The sequence below is a fragment of the Periplaneta americana genome, chromosome 4, assembly GCF_040183065.1.
Source record: "Periplaneta americana isolate PAMFEO1 chromosome 4, P.americana_PAMFEO1_priV1, whole genome shotgun sequence".
In the NCBI taxonomy this organism is placed as follows: Eukaryota; Metazoa; Arthropoda; class Insecta; order Blattodea; family Blattidae; genus Periplaneta; species Periplaneta americana.
The window spans coordinates 66,564,725-66,586,729 of NC_091120.1; the positions used below are offsets into that span (position 1 = coordinate 66,564,725).

At 33.1% G+C, this 22,005-nt stretch overlaps 1 protein-coding gene across 1 annotated transcript in view; it reads left to right on the forward strand.

Moving 5' to 3' along the window:
- LOC138697847 (A-type potassium channel modulatory protein KCNIP2-like) overlaps window positions 1-19,828 on the forward strand; it is a 428,016-nt gene extending 408,188 nt beyond the window's left edge. The window contains exon 6 of the mRNA XM_069823410.1: window positions 9,284-19,828. Coding sequence (XP_069679511.1) covers window positions 9,284-9,394 — 111 coding nt within the window. The 3' untranslated portion in view covers window positions 9,395-19,828. The remainder of the gene's footprint in view (window positions 1-9,283) is intronic.
- Window positions 19,829-22,005: the final 2,177 nt, after the last annotated feature.

The following is a 22,005-nucleotide window of genomic DNA, read 5'->3' on the forward strand; positions in this document are numbered from 1 at the left end:
AAGTTACAAGCAAAAATAGTTGTGTGGAATGAAATAATTTTATTCCTCTGTACACCTTATTTATGTGTATTTATCTGTACATCTTACACATAATGTATTCATCTGACGTTGTTTACGTTGTCTACTTACAGTATTCCATTCAGTGCGCTGTCTGAAGGGTGGGGACAGAAAACTACACTAAAACAATGCAAATGACGTAATGTGTAACGGACATGGTCGGCTCTGATATGCACGTCTGTAGACAGCAGTGTATGTGTACAACTTGCAGTGTCCAGTCGATCAGTCCTAGTGAAATGGAGGAGTACACGAGAGCGGAATATGCAGACATGATATTCGAATAAGGATGAGCCAGTGGGAACAGTAGACAAGCTCACAGATTGTATCGGGACAAGTACCCACGTAGGAGACATCCGACCCATACCATCTTTCCACGACTGTTCCAAAGGTTAAGGGAAGGAGGGCACTTGGTAACAAATTACAATTCCATTTCCACACAACTATTTTTTCTTATAACTTTCGACTCAGTCATTTCTGGACCAGGGTTCCTTATCTCAAATTGATACATGTGCCCTTCCTCACAATCCCTGAAAGTTTGTAACACTAGCCCGGAAACACCCTATATATCTTCCAATATTTAATCTTTATTTATTTCAAGCCGTTTAATATATCATCCTCCCATCTGATTTTTGGTCTTTCCTGTGCACTTGTTCCTATTGGTTTCTATTTAAATATTTATTTGACTAACCTTTCATTTGGCATTTTGATTATATGGCCGAACCATCTTAATCTTTTTGATTTAATAAAATTATTAATTTTTCCAATTTTATTTAGTATATATAATTCATTACTTCTCCGAACTCTCCAACTTCCACCCCTCTCTTTGATTGGTCCATATATTTTCCTCAATAGTTTCCTTTCAATTATTTACTAATAATTTTTTAGTATCTGCTTCTTTAAGTACCCATGTTTCACACGAATATCTTATTACGGATCTTATTATGGTATTGTATAGCCTCAATTTTGCTTTCCTAGATCTGAATCTTAACCAATATTAGAAATCCACAAATAGCGTAGAAAATCTTTTGTTGTGGTGCAAAAACGTCTTTTTAAGACAAGACAGAGCAAAGTCTACGCAAAGGAGATAAACCTACAATTTCTTCTTGTATCTGACGTCTCCTTCCAAAGCAATAAAGACCGGGACGAATCTTGCTGGCCTTGATCTTCGGCTTCCTTTCTTTTGTCAATGTTGCCCTTGCTTTCTAATAATTTATATTTCCCGTTTCCTAGATTAGTTTTCATGTGGGGAAATTCCAATTCTAGGAAAATTCCACAGATAGTAACAGTATATTCCTACTATAAAAAAGACTAATTAGAATAATAGTAGGTGCCAAATCTAGGGAATCGTGTAGAACTATTTTAAAAAAACTACAAATAATGCCCATGGCTTGTCAGTATATTTTTTCACTAATAATCTTCCTCGTATGTAATCGTGAAAACTTTGTAACTAATTCAACAGTTGATAGCATAAATACACGTCAAAAAATGACTTTCATACTCCATCTGCAAGTCTATCGTGCTATCAAAAAGAAGTGTGCTATATGGCAGTAAAAAATTTTAATAGCCTCCCTATCAATATAAAAAATGAAACTCACTACATAAGATTACTTAGGGCCAAGTTAAAGAAGTACCTAATTTCTCACGCCTTCTATTCTGTAGGTGAATTCATGACATTCATGAAATTTATTTTAAAACTTTGTGTTGTACTAGTAGACTATATTGTAAACCTCGTCTGTATAGATTTCAACTAGACTGTGATTATAAATTAAGATTTTATAGTCGTATTAAGTTTTTTGACTTGTTCCATATTCTATCTGTGAAGCAATGTACGAATACCAGAATATGTTAATAAATACAATACAATTAATAGATCCCGGATTTTATATAATTACATATTCTATTCCTGTATATGTAACTAAGAGAAAAAACAAAAATGTCGGCGAATCACACTAAAAATGTCCTTATTTCGAAGTTTTAATTAACATGCTTTTTAAATATTTTGATGTTATTTATATTACATATTTTGATGTAGAACAAATACTTTACACATTTTGAAATACATTTCCTATTTTAAAAAAATAACACAAATGTATATTTTTTACCATTTTAAACTCGGTCTCTTGAATTAATACTATGCGTCTGGGAATTGCTTATACCGTCTGTACCTCTATTTCTCGTACCTGCACCATCAAACACATTATTTTTGCTCCAGATTAGATTCAGAGTCTGCCAATTAAAGAATGGACATATTTTTGCCATGTTCATAGTTTATAATTATATTCCTTAGGCAATAACGGTAAATAATGTTCTGTAAGGAACAAATCTCAATGATAGCGGTGAATTCCATTTTATATTTACTATACTACTACTTTAATTAGTTTAATTATTAATTATGCCCTAAAAGATTTAACCGAGAGTTCATGTAATAAAATGTGCATGGAGATGAATTGTTCAGTTCATTCTGGTCCTGTTCATTTTATTTTGTTTTGTTTCATTTTCTGGGAACAAATTTTGTTTCCTTTTTCTTGTCATGCCTATAGATTTTTCGCTGATATAAGGACAGATTGGAACAATACAATAGATTTTACATTGAGATAAATGTGACATTCAATAGCTCTCACAACATCAAGTATTCAAGTTCTCTTTTCGTAATTCAAAAAAAAATGTTTAATCATTTTGATGGAGTTTAGATTTTTAAGTTACGTATTTTTTAATTTATTACATAGTTATCTATAGTACACACTTTGTCAACTTTGTCTGCGTATTTTTGTAAATATTCCTCACTTTAATATTATATAAAATCCGGGCTCTGTTCATTATGCTTTCGTTCTTATTTGTTTTTTTTTTCTTTCCGCGAGTCCTCTCAAGATGCCTTATGTATTAACAGTTGTTATTTACTTAGAAAAGCGCATGAAAACTTGAAGAAAATTCTTTCCGTTGTATCTATCTAGATCAATCAAATTCTTATTACCATAACATATTTCCTTTAAACATCCAAACTGTGTCAGTAGTTTTATGGCGAAACACATTTACGAAGCGAAGAGAACGTCGTAAAAATTTTACGTCGAGATCGTGTTTGTCCGTCTGTCGAAGTAATCCCATCCCACAAGCAGCAATATTCACAAAAAGATGTTTTAATAACATCATGTTCATAATTATTAAAATCGTCCTGAATTAAATAACGTAACTTAAATGTCGTATTTTCAGATGTTACGATCTTAAAAAATGAATAAATATTTAATGTTGGATATCTTCAGTCTACAAACTTAACTTTATTTCAGTTAATGGACTAAAAAGCCATTATATAATGATCTAAACAGTGACTAAAGTTTTCGACCACGTAGTGGTCATCGTCAGGTATACAAGAATAACAAAGTTATATAACTACCACAAAAATCTAAGATAGGGTAAAGGTTGGTAATACTGTGATAAAAATGTGTTGTTCATTCCATAGTTGCTTCGTATAGAGATTTTTTTTCAATTTTATTTTTAACTAGCCTACAAAATTACAGTTTTCTTACGCATGTATCACAACAGTTGTTAGAAATCACGTCATTCTTGTAAATTCCTTAAGACTATACATTAGAATGAAACATTGAACTGTAAAGAATCAAGTTGCTAGAAGTCGTATGATCTGTAACAATAATTTGTTGCAATGAGTTTGTGAGAATAATGTGATTTTTAGTTAAAAATTGGAGAATAAAAAAATCTGTACAAAGCAACTAAGGAATTAACAACACATATTTAGCTTCAGAATACTACCCAATTAAGAAACTATACTTCTGAATAATTCATTCTCTATCTGTAACATTCTTTTAACATTAAAGCTAAAGAAAAGAGGTATTTTTAACAACTTCAAATTGGCGTGATTCTGAAAATGTTGAGAATAGGACACATGTTTATATGGTAGTTTTTGCTCAGAATTTTTTTCAGAAAAAAACTCCGTAAGTAGCGGTAACTCCTCGTGAATCACCCTGTATATTAGTGCTGTTCTACACAGCAGCAATAATTTTTAATTAAACTATTTTTCCTGTTCTAATATGATGATAATGATTATGATTATGATTATGATTATGATTATGATTATGATAGTTGTAATACACATTGATTGTATTTAATCTTCAAAGAAAGTAATTCAGATTTTTTCTCTTCATATTTTCATCAAAACTTAACTAAAAAACTCGCTTTATTTAGAGATGGAAGTACTCGTACCTTCAAGTAAGCTATTCCTATATTGTTTGGAAACTGCAGGAGTTGAAAGATATGCATCAGAATTAATGTCACCTTAATGCGGAGATACTGTGTTCTCGTATCCTACTACGTTATTTTTTCACTCTTTTTTGTAGATCGTCAACGCGAGAAACACGAACAAAGAAGATAGATGGGTAGATGGTAAAACCATTAAGCTGATGAAAAAATGTAGCTGCAATAAAATCAACAGTATTCCCCTCTCTCGCTCATCAACACTTGGAAACACTGCATGTTGTACGCTTTTCCGCTCCAACAGTTATCTAGAATGTGATATCCTGTTGCATCCTTCCCTTGCTGCTACCACTTCACTTATAGCATGTTTCGATATTCAGATAATATCTGGAGCAGTCGAAATATGAGTTCTTGGAAACACAAAACTTTGCACTTGAGTATAAAATTGCACACAGTACCAGAATAATTTAAAAGTGAGATTCCAAAACAGCTCAGTTAATTTTCGTCATTTTTATGAATTATACATTATTATAAAGATTCAAAGCCACGATGGGCCAAGCGCCATATATTAAAAACGGAGAAAGCAAAGGTTAAAATTAAGTGATTTTACCATAATTCAATGAAATATAGCAAGTAATATGAAGCATGCGCATTAAAACTAAATGATATGCCAATCTTGATTAAACTATAATATTCACTTAACTTTAACTCTTGCTTTCTCCGTTTTTAATAAATGGCGCTTGGCCCACTATGGCTCTGAACATTACATATGGTTGTTTCATCCTTTTATCATTACATTTTAGGAATTTTTTCTTCCAAATCAACGTCAATCCTTGTCTAAAAGGTTGTATTATTGTGCATGGGATTTGAAAACTTGCTCATTCCATACGAAAACTAGCCCATTCCTTTCATAATAATGAGCTTAACGCATTTTTGGGATCATACTCTTCAATTATTGCCTTGCTATCATAATGACATTGTTTCCTTTCGCCTTCACTTTATTTCTCTTTTTTCTACACTTGCTCTTTTCTGTTTTTCGGTTTTTTTTTTTCTTTTTTTCTTTTTTTCTTTTTTGCTTTTCTCTACGTCTTTCTTCTATTTTTACTATAGCCTATCTTTCGTTTCTGTAGTTTTTTTCTTTTTGTATACGTACTTATTTTCCTTTTTTAAATTTTTGTTTCTTCTTTTTTTGCATAGTTTTCTATTAATTAATTTCTAAATAAAGAAGTTGGAAAATGGTCCAATCTATGTCTTAATTAGGTTTATAAAGAACAATAAGAGAAAGGCAGAAAATAGGAAAGATTTGAGAAAGCTGAGTTTGTAGTGAAAGACCTGACCTTGGGCAGAAAACTACGAATGGACGGATGGATGGATGGATGGATGGATGGATGAAACAATAACAAGAACGAATAATTTCAAGGAAAAAATTGTTCCGGGGCCGGGTATCGATCCTGGGACCTCTGGTTGAACGTACTAGCGCTCTGCCAACTAAGCTAACCGGGAATTCCACCTGACGCCGTCTCAACTTTTCCCTTTATATCCACACAACTCGTGTGGGCTGACGAAACGCCAGAGACTCACATCGAGTGTGACTTGGAATTGTGGTTTTCTGTTAACGTACATAGTGACGTATATATTATGCAAATCTAGTCTTTCTAGTCTGCTTTACAGGGAGCTTTACCTGAAAGACTAGATTTGCATAATAACAATAACATTAAAAAATAAAGTCTACTGTACATAAAATTCTAAAAAGTTTTATCCGTGTCAATATGCTTGTATGATTAAGAATCGCGAGCAAGTAGAAAAGTAAGACATCAGCTGAAATGAAATTTCTTCATTCTGTAAAAGCATTATCAAGAACAGGTAGAACAGCAACAGAAATAAAAAGTGTAAATCCCTTTATTATACTGAACATCATGCAGATTCAGTTATCTGTTACGACACAACACATGTTTAATGTCACAAAGTCAACGCACTGACACTAGCAGCAATTACACAGTATGCATACACAATTGAAGGGTTCAGAACCGTAGTGGGCCAAGCGCCATTTACTAAAACCGTAGAAAACAAGGGTTAAAATAAAGTTATTACCATAATTCAATGGAAACATATAGCAAGTAATATAAAGTATACACATTAAAACTAAATGATATGTCAATCTTCATTAAACTACGGTATTCACTTAACTTTAACCCTTGCTTTCTCCGTTTTTAATAAATGGCGCTTGGCCCACTATGACTCTGAACCCTTCAATTTATCTGCAATGCACTACTATACAAATCTTATCCCCAAACACCCTATTTTTACAAAATCTATAATTAAATTAGAACACTTTATATATAGCATGTTAACTTATATGTGGGGAAACCTTTGGGGAAGGACCTACAATTGTAAATATGCATTCAATTTCGCTATATTTTTAATTACCGATAGCCATACTTTTTGGTTCACTCATGTTTGCTTATTATAACTTCATTTTGACGTCTTTGTTTACAAAGCCCATGCACAATTCTACAAATAGTGCTCAAAATGGGCACCTTAAAGTTCTAATACCTGCTTCTAAGCACCGCGCCATGGACTGTCATAGTCTCTTCCATATTCCAGGCATCTGTTGTACCTGCTTACATCATTCTTCAACAAGCTGGCTAAGAATTTCAAAGTTCCCAATAGATTGTGAATACATAATTACTTTTAAATGTTTTATAAGTAAAAATTCAATAGATTCATGTTACAGAAACGAGCAGGCCAGGATATTACCCCTCCCCAAGACCAGGCCTGCAGAACTCGCAAGTAGGGGAAATATGACGTCAGTCTCACTCCACTTCTATTGGGAATGATCGACTTCCGCCGCGAGAATGAATGTTGATGCAGCCGAGCGTAACTAGAACGCATTGACTGCACAGGTAGAAAATGTGGGTGGGGTAAGAAAGGGGAGGAAAGCAGTCGCTCTCAAGAGCTACAGTTCTGCAGGTCTGCCCAAGACCTATCCATTTCTTATGAAATCGTTGACTTAGGATCTTTCTAATAGTAAGAAAGAAACGAGGCGGTTTCCCGTCATGCATGAACCACATATGTTGAATTAAGTGTAAAAGCCTGTATTAAAGCTTATGGTAGCCATTACGAGAATTAACTATAGAATTATGCTTGGACTTAGTGAACAAAAATTTTAAAATAAAGTTATAATAAGCAAACATGTATTAACTAAAAAGCACCTGCAATTTAGGAACAAAGCAAAATTGACTATATATTTACATGAATATTTTTGCTTCTTTTTAGGTTCTGCCTTCATCCCCCAAAGGTTTCCCACATCTTAGTTAACACCCTGTAGGTTATATTTGAAAATTCAATAAAATCAGTTAGATCATTAGATGTAGGAAATAAATGTCTAGGAATTTTTCTAGACTTACAAAAAGCTTTCGATACAGTCAATCACAATACACTTTTGAATAAAATGGATAGATTGGAAATTAATGGAATGGCTCTAAAATTATTTAAATCTTACTTAAGTAACAGAACTCAAGCAACTAAAATAAATTATCACCTTAGTGAATCACGTAACATTGATATAGTGTACCTCAGGGGACGATTTTAGGTCCTGGTTTGTTTTTAATATATATCAACGATTTACTTAAAATTGACATTGACAAATATTCTGGTACTCTGTATTCTTATGCTGATAATACTGTGGTTATATTTAGCGGTTCGAGTTGGAATGAAACTTATCAAAATTCTAGTAGTGGTATTAACATTATTAAATAATGGATGGATGCTCACTTACTTTCTTTGAACGTTTCTAAAACAAAATTAATACAATTTTCATTAACATCACATGGCCTTGAGCAACTAAAAATGAATAATAATAGAAGTATAACAATATATGATTGTAGCCTACCTACTTGCTCATGCAACGCTTTGAGTATATCCTCACAAGTTAAATATTTAGGCATTATTATTGACCAACATTTAAAATGGGACAAACATAGGTATCTCCTTCCTGTGTAACAGATTGCGTAAAAACAATCCACAAATTTTCCATTCTACGCTCTTATTTACCTGTTTATGTTCTGCGTACTGTGTACTTAGCTCTGTTTCAATCAATAATTCAGTATGGTATTTTAGGTTGGGGAGGAATGGCAAAATCGACTCTCCATCCTTTAAATTTGCTCAAAAAAAGAATTATCAAAATTTGTCTATATAAACCTTTTGATTACCCAACAAAATTAATTTTTCAGGAATTTGGTGTGTCAAATCTAGAACAAATTTATAAACAAACATTGCTGATTTACTTCCATGAAAACCACAATAAATTTAAATTTGATCCTCACGAATACCATACCAGACAAAACTACAGTTTCTTTCTAAATACTCCGAAATGCCACACAACTGCTGGATTAAAACACAGCAGAAATTTTGGACCCAAAATATATAATGCATTAATTAGAGCTTACCCTGAGCTAAGTACACTTAACACACATAGATTTAAGAAACAAATCAGATTAATTATTTAATTGTTTAAGCTAATTTATTTAAAAATTGATACTCTAATATTTATGTACGTTTGTATTTTCTATTTATATATAGACCCTATTATTACATGCTGTATATATTTTACCATTTATTAATCTTATTGTGCTCAATGAACTCTCTTAATTTTGCGATATATTTTGTATAACTGATCTGAACTGCGCCCGAGCACGAGCTTCTGCTCTTTCTGGCTGCAATGCCTAATGTAGCTCAAGTGTAAAGTATTAAATAAATTAATTAAATTAAATTAAATTTTAAAAAAAGTAGTAGGGACTCTAAGAAATTTTATTTGCAATTATTTTTAAAAAATTATATTATTTTAAGTGATTGTTTTAATTCCGAAAGCAGAAAGAATATGATATTTACACATTGGAGAAGGGATAGAAACACGCTGAGTATCATTGAAATCTCAGAGCCTGAGGGCATTGACAAAAAGTTAGTAACTGTAAGGCTGTTTTTTTTTTCTGAGTTTGTAATGCATGTTTTCTTGTTATTGCAGCAAATCGATACGAATAAGGACGGCGTAGTGACGATCGACGAGCTTGTGGAATGGTGCTCCAGAGACGAACAGATTCTCCAGTCCCTGGAGACGCTGGACACAGTGTTGTGATCCCGACGCAGGTGCCACCTGACGGCGGTGTGCGCGAACTAATTGTGAAACCGAGTGCTGTGTTGACTGGGGAAATCGATTAGGGCGTCAAGAAAAGAAAACTCTTAGATGTACTTAAAACGTGCTCCCACAAAATCCTATGTGAAGGTAACTTTAAAAAAATTTAAGTATGGACTATGTGGTGGAGGGTTAGAAGTATGTAATATTTGTAGATTTCGTAAAGTGGTTGACATCTTCTTCCATATATCTACTGATACGTTTGTGAACTTCAAATGGCGAAGTTAAAAAATCGATATATGACAAGTAGAAGATGGTAACAACGATAAATCAGTCTTCAAAGTGAGCGACATAGAACACTCTTAACCGTAATAACAATATCAATTCTGGAAAGAGAATGTAATGGTTATAAAATATTGCACAAGTTCGGCGAAAATAACTACAAGAAGTGTTTAAGAAAAAGCTCCTGGTTACTTTAGATAATGGATATGTATCTGTTCGAAAATATCTAAATAGAACAACGAAAACATGTAACACCCCAGTTTAAATGTACTAACGTAATAATTCCAGTAGATGGAATGTCAAACTACATGTCATAAAATAATTAAATATCAAAATCATAAAATAATAAAGGTTATCGTTGACTTATAGGGATGACTGTACTGGAATGAGTAATGCTGTGATGAAGGGAAAAGTGAATATTAGCTTTGTTGAGAAGGAAGGAAAAATGATAAGGTAAAAATCGACGTAAATTCATAACCGCCATTTCGTCTATAATACCGGTGGAATACAGTGTTGTTTCAATAAAGCAGCAGTCTTTAACTGATCGTATAAGCTAGTAAGTCTGAAGTTTTTACTCAAAAACACTTAAACGTAATTGAATTACATGTCGAACATGTAAAAAGTAACTTGGAATTTCGTACTGAAAATGCCGTGTTCTGTGTAGAAAATCGTTGCGATCCAGGTTAATGTACAGCAGAACCTTCGTAAAAAAATGTGTGAACGTCACTGAAGTCAACAAAACAGGAAAAGGGATGATTTTGTTAGGGATCATTTATCCAGTAGGCCCTTATAGTAAGCAACTTATTTTAAAAATTTAAATCAATGCTATGTTTTCCAACACATAATATGAATATGTTTTGCAAAATTATAATTCTAAGTACCGTTGCAATTTCAAAATAAATCTTCTTGTTCTTTATTAAAAGGAATTCCAGTTCTATGTTTTATAAAGAAACTTAATTTTTTGTTAAACTGAACATGTAAAATTAAAAGAGGAAGAAAATTTAGTTCCACTTAAAATCTAATAACTTTCTAATTGTTATTACTATACTACAAAGAACTGTTGTAATAATGATAATACAGACAAATTTCTTAGCTTTGATCATTGCGTTCTTTCGCTAAATGTAGCAATTCATTCTTTAAATACGTCTTTTTTCGAGGTACAACTAATAAATAATCTAAGATTTTTAAGGTAACACGAAGCTCAAGAAGTCCTCTATGCACATGCCAAGGCATAGACCTCCGTATGCTGCCATCTGTTGAGTTGTGTAATGTACTTGCAAGTGAATAAGCGACGAGCGTTATCTAATAAACAACTAGAGTTATCTGCATAGAACCGGATAACAATAAAAATTAAACAATAAAATATTATATCCATAATTATTTTAAAATAATAATAACACATAAACAAATAAAGGAAAGGCGTATTTACACAATCATTGAGATTTTATGAATCTTCTTCCAATATTTTAATATCCAGCGCATTGAGAAAATGTTATATTAATTACATACATTGACAAACATTCGGAATGTAGGCTATATTTAAATTATAATGTTCATAAAAATTCATTGACACATTTTTATTACTATCAATCATTTACTTTAAAAATTAGAAACTCAAAATACAGAATAAACACTTGAATAACTCAGTACGTTGAACATATAGTCACGAAGGTTCTAATGTAAATACACCAATAGACGCATTAGAGACGATTTCATTACATAATAGGAGACTGAGCATAAATTGAGTAACTTTAGTAACAGAAATGAGAACTAGAATGTTGAATATTAAATACAGTAACATCATACCAGTTAGCAGTTCAACGGACTTCTGGGATATTTCAAACACTAATACAAGAAAGGTTCGTGAAAATAACTGAAGCAAAATATAAACTATATGGCGTTTCAGATGTAACACTAGATATTTAAAGTAGACAAAATGTGATGGACAATTTATAATTTTTTTTTTCGGAAGGCGATTTTGACGTAAGTGGTTGTACTGAAATCTCTAGAATAAGAACAAATCTTAGTCGGACTAGAAGACTTTGCGGATGAGAATTATTTTCAAACAATCGGATTTTATCGGTGAATCTCATCCTCTATTGTTGGGGAGACATGTATTTTAAAGTCTTACTTCCAACCTCATTTTATTGTTATATTAGTATATAAAATAATCGATACTAGATATTATATCTAGGTAACTGTATTATAGACTGTACATTTTGTATAGATATCGTCAGAGTGTATTGGATATTTTAAATGACTTCCCTCATGACTGCCATATTGAGTTCAAGTTCTGATCATAAAGTGGCAGTACCCAATGATCGTAACAATAAAAATTGAGTGCGATTCTTCAGTTTCTAAATTCATGAAATTGTATAGCATCGGTTTTAAAATAATTACATCGCAACCTGAAACACGTGGTACAGAATTGTGATTTTATTGATATATTGATTTGAAGGATTTACAGCGTTCTCCCACCATAATGACGAGACTTCGATTATTCTGATACCCCATTGACTTATGAAATCGGCTGTGAACTGGCTTGAACAATAAAACCATAATTAATATTTTACTGGCTTCTAGCCGCGTGAACCATGGTATAAATTCTCGTCAGCTTCCTTCAATCCATTAATTACATAGCACACTGTAGTTAAGAGCAAATAAGTAATAGGTGCATGTTCTAATATAACCATAAGTCAGTGGGTACTGAAAGTGTAACAATTATCAAGAAAACTCATATTAGCACATCAATCCGACATCTGAACATAGAACCACAGTCACGAAGCTTGAGTTATGAGGGTGCTAGGAACAATAGGCTGTGCGGGTACTATTTCGCATTGTCTGTAATGAGGAGAGAGTAGCGATCCTAGTGGTTAGCAACTATCTATGGATGCATATTTCCTACATATTGAGCTTCGTGACTGTATATACTAGACTGTGCTAGAACCCTGTTTAGACTCTAGAGTCACATCCACTTCATAAGAAATTGTTGTCACAAAACCCGAAAGGCACAAGGTAGAATCAATTCACAAGTCCAACCACAAACAATCGTCTTAATTTAGTTTGATGTAGTTAGCATTCCTCTAGCGACATTTCGCAGATGGAAAAGATGGTGATAAGGGATCATAGCGTAGGTAGGTTCAATTTGTGTGTTAATCATGTCGAAGTCGCGTCGCTCTGGTGATAAAAGGTTGCCTGTTACTGATTATTGTTGTCTTTATACGTAAAATCCAGTCGGGTTTCTTCTTCTAAAATATTTCTATACTCTTTCGCACAAGATTATTCTCCGAATAAGCAGAACTCCAGCACTTTTCACAGAAACTTAACTTAATGTGGCGTCTTCTTTACTCCTTCTACTGTATATCGATCTTTGTGTGTTTTAAATAAAATTCTAAACCATGATTAACATTTAACGCCTTGTTCTAGAGGCGGTTGCAAATATGTAGTCGGGATTGTGAATGTATGATATGAAAGCTGGAGATCATCGTTGTATATTGGTGATTGGTTTTCTTTTATTTACTGTAAGTTTGTGGAGCACACATTCTGTAGACGTGTACGCCACTGTTTCATATTATTATTGCAACATTTATATCACGCATTGTTTACGTAGGGTTGCCACTATTTTATTTTATTTAATAGTATTGTTTTCTCACTCAGGTTCTCTTAGAACTATTGACATGCCTCGCGTTTCAAAAGAGAAAAAATTTCTAAACTTACGTGAAACATAAATATTTGTATAGAACTTTTATTGACAAGGAAACAAGTTTAAAGAAGACAACTTTGTTAAATTAAGCCACGGAAATACGTCTACAGAGAGACGTTAGGATGACGTACTCGAAAATATTATATGCTGAATGAACAATTTATCTCTCTACCGGAAAGTGGTAACTTTGTTATCGGCGGGCGCGCTCCCACACCGCTGGTTACGGAGAGAGAGCAGTATCAGTTATTCGACAAATCTCGAACTATGAATGTAAAATATTTTCAAACATAAGCAGTTAAAACGTAATTCTCTTGTCTAAATAAAGAAAGGGGATTCTGAAACTGATCTCTTTTTCCAAACATTTTTGAGATCTGCTTAGAAATTACGCATCTCTCTCCATTTCTTTATTATTATTATTATTATTATTATTATTATTATTATTCTTTGAGAAATGAAGCGATGTTTTCTCGGATGCTATTTTCAATTCTTCCAAAGTGTGTTAATTTTTTAGAATATATTTTTATATTTTAAAGTTTCCCAGAGATAAATATCACAGGAGTTACGTCGGAGAATCCATGGCCCCACACTTCCTACTGCCAATTGCAACAAGGAAGCAGACAATTTTAGAAAATTCGTTCTTAATTTGGGCGCGTAAAATATGTTTTAACAGTTTACATTTAAAAATGTTTTACAGTAATAATTTGTGGTTTGTCGAATGACCGAGAATGTGTTGTTTCCGTAACTGGCGCTTGGGAAAGTGCCCGCCGGTAGCCATATTATCGCTTTCCGGCCGGGAGATAATCCGCTCATCCAGTATAAAACGGGTTTTATGTATTTGCGTTAAATGTAATTCAAGCATTTTTGTTTAAATTTAAACAGATGTTACTATAGCCTAGCTGTTACACTTACATTTCCACTCAGTTACATCAATTTAAAATGTAATGTAAATAACGTTTATGGATTATGTTAAATTTTGAACTAAACAGGCTAATAATTCTTGGAGCGACGGCCCATGAAGGTCCAAGGCCGACCAGCCGACTGCTGGTCTCATGTCCACTTGACTCAGCAGAGGTGAACGATAATCCAACTAGAACGGAGGTACCGTAATGATCCACCCAGCCGTTACCACTGGTTTCCATAAACGGATTTCGCTATCTATCGTAGTTCCCTAAATTCATCACGATGCTGAGTGGGTATCGGTTCCATAATTAAACAAGTTACTCTGATGAATATTTTGTTATAATATCGCGTTTTGTAGCACCTAAATTGTATTTATATTGTTATTTGCTATATATTTTTTATTTTTTGTCTTTTCATTTTCTTCCCTATACAGAGTGGAAGCGAAGTAACCTTGCAGATTTTCAGAGCGAATAGCTCATGTTGTATGTAACAAAAAAGTACAATACCATATTGGTGGAAAGTTCATAGTTTTCTCGGAGAAAAACTTTTTTTTTTCAAAATCTTTAACACCTTCTTATTCGGTAACTATTGCGAGTAGAATCGTGGTTTTTATCCATATCAATAGAAAATCTAATAAAGAATCATTCATTGCTCTGGAGTATTTCCATAGCGTGGACGGTTTTCGTGTAAATTTAATTTAAAAACTACTAATTTCAAGCCACTGAACGACGCGAACCGGTTTCAACGTTGTAGTCAGAGAGAAAGATAGAAGATAGGGAAACAGACCTAGGTTCGTTGACGTCGTACATCTGTATTACGAGAAGAAAGAGCAGTGTATTAGCGGCGATATTGCCAGATTGCTGAAACTTCCAATTTAATTTTCTAATTAACCGTGTATTTAATCACAAAACGTAAAATAGGTTTTCCGTTCATTTCAGTGTACCCTATCGTCCCTTTCAATCTACAGGATTATTTATGTCTCTTTCTTAGTGCCATTATTTCTTATGTTTCTCCCGTAATTCTCTCCTTATTTTGATATTAAAAATTGTATTTAGTCCACAACCAAATAAAATGATTCTACTAATGGATCTCGATTGGAATTAAACTTAATTTTAATATTGATAAAGTGAACACCATTATCTTTGGAAGATAACAAACCTACATCACTTTAAAAAAATAGATAAAAAAGTACATTTTCGCACTGATAATAACTACACTTTTGTTTCACGTTGTATTTTTGTATCGGTTTTTTGTTAAATTTCCTCTTGAGTCGTTGTTTGTATTTGTGTAGATAAATAACATATGTATAAAACAATAAGAATGTCTGCTTTATTTACTCAGTTGCGGGGTACTGTAAAATTCTTTGAGCACTGGCTCAATTCGAGAGGTTTCGGCTTCGCGCCGACGCATTATCCCTCTCCTTCCGTCGATGTCAATAAAATATAAAAGCTACAACTATATATATTCTATGCTTTTTTAGTGGCATATACAGAGGCCCTTATCTAATCTTGACAAATACAGACTTAGAAATACTTTATTTTACTTTTGTGATATTTCGTTTCTGAATAGCTGGAATCACTACTACAGTAGATAAGTTCTGTGCAATATCAGAGCACCTTCTTCCAGATTATATTTTACTTATAATATTACACTTCAGGATCTAACATTATAAATGTACTAAGTGCCAAAAACAACTTTCTGAGATATTGATGGAAAAAAACACTGCGAAATGCATGTTGAGATACCTACAATACCGTCTTTTGACGCACGAATGAGCCACTAAAGCCTTGGTTTTTCTGAACCGACGCATGCGACGTGCGAGGTGCGAGGCCCGCGAGAGATAGTGACTGGTTTCTATAGCTGCAAGGTGCGCAGACCTCGCATCTCGCAGTTATAGAAACCAGTCACTATCTCTCGTGTAGTCCGGATTTGAGCGAGGCGGGCCTCGCACGTCGCATGCGTTGGTTCAGAAAAACCAAGGCTTTACAATTGAGTGACTACAAAGTCAATTTAGTATGATATTCTCAAATGGATGTTCCTCCCTTAGACTGAATAAAATGAAATTTGGAATGATGACACTTAGCACATTTAGAATGTTACGTCTGCAATTATCAAAAGTAAACATTTTCACTAAATTTATCAACATTGATCAAAAATAAAATAAGACTGACAAAACTTGCAGAAACAAAAAGATTAATCCCATAACTTAACACTACTGTTATAATATTCACTTCAGAATTTCTTCACTTAATATACCACTTCGCGAGATATATTGCGAATATAGATTTACTGACTCATCTGTATCAGCAACATTAATTCATTGGAGGTACAGTACATGAGGCCTACATTCTACATAACAATGTATCAATTGTAATTTAAATTGACTAGTGTGCAACAGGTGGCAACCCTGTCTTTGTCTGTTTGTTTGTGCAATTAAATGTGTTGGTTTGTTTGTGTTCCAAGAATAGAGCGTATTAGACAATCAATTACTTCAGGGTGACAGTCTCGTGCAGATGGTCACTGTTCTGTTTTCTTCCTTCGGTTTCTTCTGTATCTATTTTCTATGCTTTCACTTTCTCTTTTTCCATTTCTGTATGGAAATATCGGAGTTGACATTACGCACGTTACGCTCTTGTTAAAGTCGTCGACGATATCGAGTTCCATTACATTTCTTGCCAGGCCACTTACTTGGGATGGAAGATTTCAAATCCGAATAGAATAAAATGTTCCAGCCACATGAGCAATCACTGTTAATTCCACTCACAATAACTCTTAATTACATTAGGATTTTCATTTCCTGGTCTTACACGGAATATTTCAAAAGCCAATTTTTCCAATGACTTAACTTTCGTGCCAATAAAAACACGACTTCCTTTCGCTTTTGTTCAGTGTGTATATTGAATGAATATTTTCCAGTTTTTCCGAATCAGTAGTTGTAATAGAGTTGCAAATTACAGATGCATATTAGAGTTTCGATCTCACTAAAGTATGGTATAATATTAAGAGAGAGTCAGGTGTTGAAAAAGAATAAGTAATTGACCGTATTATTGCTAACATTCTTATTGCATGGTTATAAATGTAAACAATATGGTTTTGAAAAACATAATTTATTGTCAATTAATATACCGAGGTCTCTAATACAATCTTTTCTGTCAATTAATATATTTTTTAAATAATAGTTATATTTTAGTGTAAAGCTTTTCCTTGAAAATGATATTACGAAAGTTTTGGATTCATTAATGATAATAATAATAATAATAATAATAATAATAATAATAATAATAATAATAATAATTTGCAAATATCAGTGGAAAACATATGACACGAGCAATATTTTAACTGCATACACACCTGTTGAACAGGGTAGCGTTTGTAAATATCTCGGTAACATCCTAATTTTTTTGCGGAGGAGGGACGGAAGACTTACACCACAGTCTGAGGCTTATTGTACTTACCACTCCTGTTCTAATGCTCACAACGATATTTGAATAAACTATAGTGAAATGTGTTCAGGGTCCAACGTCGAAAGTTATCCTGCAATTCTACTTCAATTGGAAGAGGGAAAATCTCGGAGAGAATCCAACCAGGTAACTTATCCCAGCCAGGATTTGAACTCGCGCCCGCTCGATTCACAATCAGAATGTTAACCATTACTCTACAATGATGGACAACATCCTAAGTTAAAATACAATAAAGTTAACCATTTTTAAATCAAACTATTCCAAAATCTATGTGACGTTACTAAGAAAAGCACTAGGCCTATACGGAAAAGCCAATATAAAAACAATGTATAATGTTTTTTATATATATAAAATGACGGCCATACATTTCTTTACGTTGCGAAACACTGGACCCTGACACCAAATTCACATTCCCCAATTACGCAGAAAAATAACAATTGTGGAATACAACATTTCGATTACTAGTCTTTCTTATGTCACTAAATAATTAAAGGAATTTTATTTCTTGCGGTGTATTATTAGGAATGTATATAAAAATACAATTAAAACTATAAATAGCAAATATTGAATGTAGCCTGTAAATCATAAAAGTTACAGTTCCTTCAATCTGCCTTCTTATAACAAATCTCTCAGAAATGAAACAAAATCTACGTTTATATAATTATATATATAATATCTCTAAACGAACTAAAAGTGGCGCATATGGCTGGAACACTTTACAGAAGGTTACTCAATCATTATAGTGAATTACAAAATAGTTTGAGGAGCTCAAACTATGTATGCTGATAATTAATATCATAAATATGTAAAGTTAAATAATCTGAACATTAAATCAAGACATTTTGCACTAATCAACTGTACTAATACTAAATATTTTAAAAATTTCTGTGTATATAATCGTCTTTTGAAACTTTTTGTTCCTACAATTGTAAATAGATTTTTTTAATGTTAAGTCAAAATTCTCTTAATCTTGATACTCACTATTCTATATTCTTCCTAATGATACTCTTGTAAGTTTACATTTAATTTAATGATATGTTGTATATAATAATTATAATACTGCAACTGTAAAATATTGAACACGCTACATAGTAGTGAATTTATTTAATGCATATTATTTTCAACAAATGTTCATATGTAATTTTATCTCTCTCCGTTCTCTACAGAGAAAGAATTAAATTCATACAGTTATGTTCATAAGTTTTTGTGTGTCGTAATTTCAAACATAGTTATATTTTATACTACTGTATTACCACTTGTAAGACTACCGGTATTTTAATAACGAGAAAAACTAGGAGTTGATGAACAAAAATGTATAGGCTATATAATGTTACTTCTTTATTTTATGTGTATCAAAATATTATCTAATACTTCGATCTCATGAAATAATACACAGACTCATTTCTCAAGTCTGAGTATAAAAAGTGTACTGTGATGCAGAAAAAAATCCATTAGAGAATTTTAATGAAATCCGTTTGTGCAGTAATCGCATACATAAAAAACGGTTTTGTGCTGTACTGTCAATACGTATGTATATCTCTTCTTGTTTATATATCTGTGTGAAGAATTTCTTTCGTAAACTATTAACACAATTTTTTCATATCTAACAATAAATTTATCTCGAAGTGGTGTGCGTGAATTGTGATATTTGTCACTTAGTAAATAAAAAAAAACTTGTTTTAAATTGTAATATGAATATAAAATGATGATTTATTTAAAACTGTTTAATGATTCTCTACTTTTTCTTCCTATATAATTAAATTATTCTTTTAAATTGATTGTGATTATTTTTGTGGAGGACTTTCTGGAAAACTTTTGATGCATGAAATAATAACAACATTCACTTTAAAACATAAAGTACAATTGTATCTTTAAAAATTTGCCTTTATTCATTTGTAAAATTATGTCCTTATAAATTTCATCGTATATAATATACAAAATCAATAAAATTGTTTTAATACACTAGCGAAAATTACTTTTAAAACTTTCGATTTGTGACTTCTGTCACGTACATATATATGAGTCATAGTAATAATGTTATTAACTCAGACAGCGGATTTTCGGTCCCTATACAGCGACAAGATACGTCCCTTAAAGCCTTGGTTTTTCTGAACCGGCGCATGCGGCGTGCGAGGTGCGAGACCCGCCTCGCACAAATCCGGACTACACGAGAGATAGTGAGTGATTTCTATAATTGCGAGATGCGAGATCTGCGCACCTCGCAGCCATAGAAACCACTCACTATCTCTCGTGTAGTCCGGATTTGTGCGAGGCGGGCCTCGCACCCCGCACGTCGCATGCGTCGGTTCAGAAAACCAAGGCTTAATTTATGGAGCGAGTGTATCAATGATTTCAATGACCTCACTGCAACTGACGTATATTTAACATTCAGTATCGGGACCCAAAATCCGCTGTCCGGTTAATATACGTATAGCAGTAAAGGCCATATTCCAGAATGGCAAATAATTTCAAATACCAATACAGTAAAATGAAAGCCATAAACTCCTATTTTCCATGCTTTGACATAAAGGATATTTGAGATATTGAATTATTTTATTCCGTCTGATGTGAATCCCATCGAGTTGTCTGTGAATGGATGAAGTCCTACAGTGGACTTCTCTGCTGGATTATTTTCAAGCTTCGGTTTTCCATCAAGGAAATTTCAATGTGTGTTTTGTGTGATGCCCCCAGCAGAGTTACATACTAGTAGCCAACATTCTGAATACCTTTGTAGTAATAACACCGCTCTTGCACGATGAACTGAAGTTTTTTTTTGTCATCTTTCTTTGCTAAATTGAAAACTGCTGTATTAGTGTAGGTCCTAATTGTGAATTTATAAATAAAACTAATTCCCAGCTTACTATCAGTAGTCATAACGGGAGTTCTGATGATTAAATTGGCAGTAATTCTGAGAATATACCTCTCTACTAATTTATTACTTTCTAATTTCTTCTCTGATGATATCAGAAAGGTCTAGTTTTTATTAGTAGAGTTAGCAGTAGAGTAACTTAGACAAGTACTAACTATCCTTTTTAACTTTACCAATGTAAACATAATTGGTAGAGTAGAGTACTAGATCATGGTAGAGTGGAGTAAGATTGCACAGTGGGATAGTATCTCTCGCCTTCTCCCACCGTTGATTTTTACTCTACTAGCACTATACTAATGAAAACAGGTTGGGTATAGTCGAGTGTACTGCTTATGAAGATATTGGCGCGTTGTTCTTAGTTTTGTTTCGTTGTGGTACTTTTAAAAAATGAAGTGGTCTGAGTTGGAAACAATTTTTGGCGTGATCATCTCAAGCGTGTCTCAAAGTTTTCCGGGGTCATCCTCAAACACAGTTTAGGCTTTTGTACGTCCTTTTCAGCAAGTTACCTCAGAAGAAGAGAAGATGCTCTATAACTGTGCCTTCTTTTTACCCAGTCTCTAATCCATATTTTCTTTGTTCTATTCTCTTCTTCATCGAGAGCTGAAGTCACTTCCATAAGCAAAATTTCAGCAATAATTTTCAAAGATTTCGTCACAGCAAAATGACGACCGCTGGTGTTCATTTTTGTGATTTCAATTTTGCGCTGTATGACTCCACTCTACCATATTATTTTTCATTTGCGTGTGAACGGGTACTCTACCAAATTCGGTAGAGTAGAGTAGTTTGGCTAAAAAGTATTCTAGTATACTCTACTGCAGTGATTGCCAAACATCACGAAATTGTGACGTAATAGAAATGCAACCCGCACACCACTATCGCAAGGAGAGGGGTAGAGTGGGTATCTCCTCAGGTAATGCGATGAGTAATTGCAGAGACGGACTGTGACCAAAAAATAGAAGGAATATAATAATCTTCTACTTATTAACTACACATACTTTTTTCCGTGTTAACTTTTATCCTCCTATTCATTATTTTTGTATTATTAATAAAATAAAATATATTTTCTTATTTACCATAAAAAGGACGTGTAGGCCTACTTTACACCCGCAGATATTTGAAATTAGAAAAACGTACCAGGCTGGTCAGGAAGTTGTAACTTACACTACATACTTCAAAAAAACGTCGAAGTATTTTGCCCCGATTAAAACATAGAAGCCGATACTTTTTATTGTTTGTTTATTATTGAAATATTCAAATTACACTACATACGTCGAAAAAAGTCGAAGTATTTTACCCCGACTAACACATAGAAGCCGATACTTTTTATTGTTCGTTTATTAATGAAATATTCAATTTACAGGTAAGGGCGTGGTAGTCTTTATATCAAGAAGAATAAAGA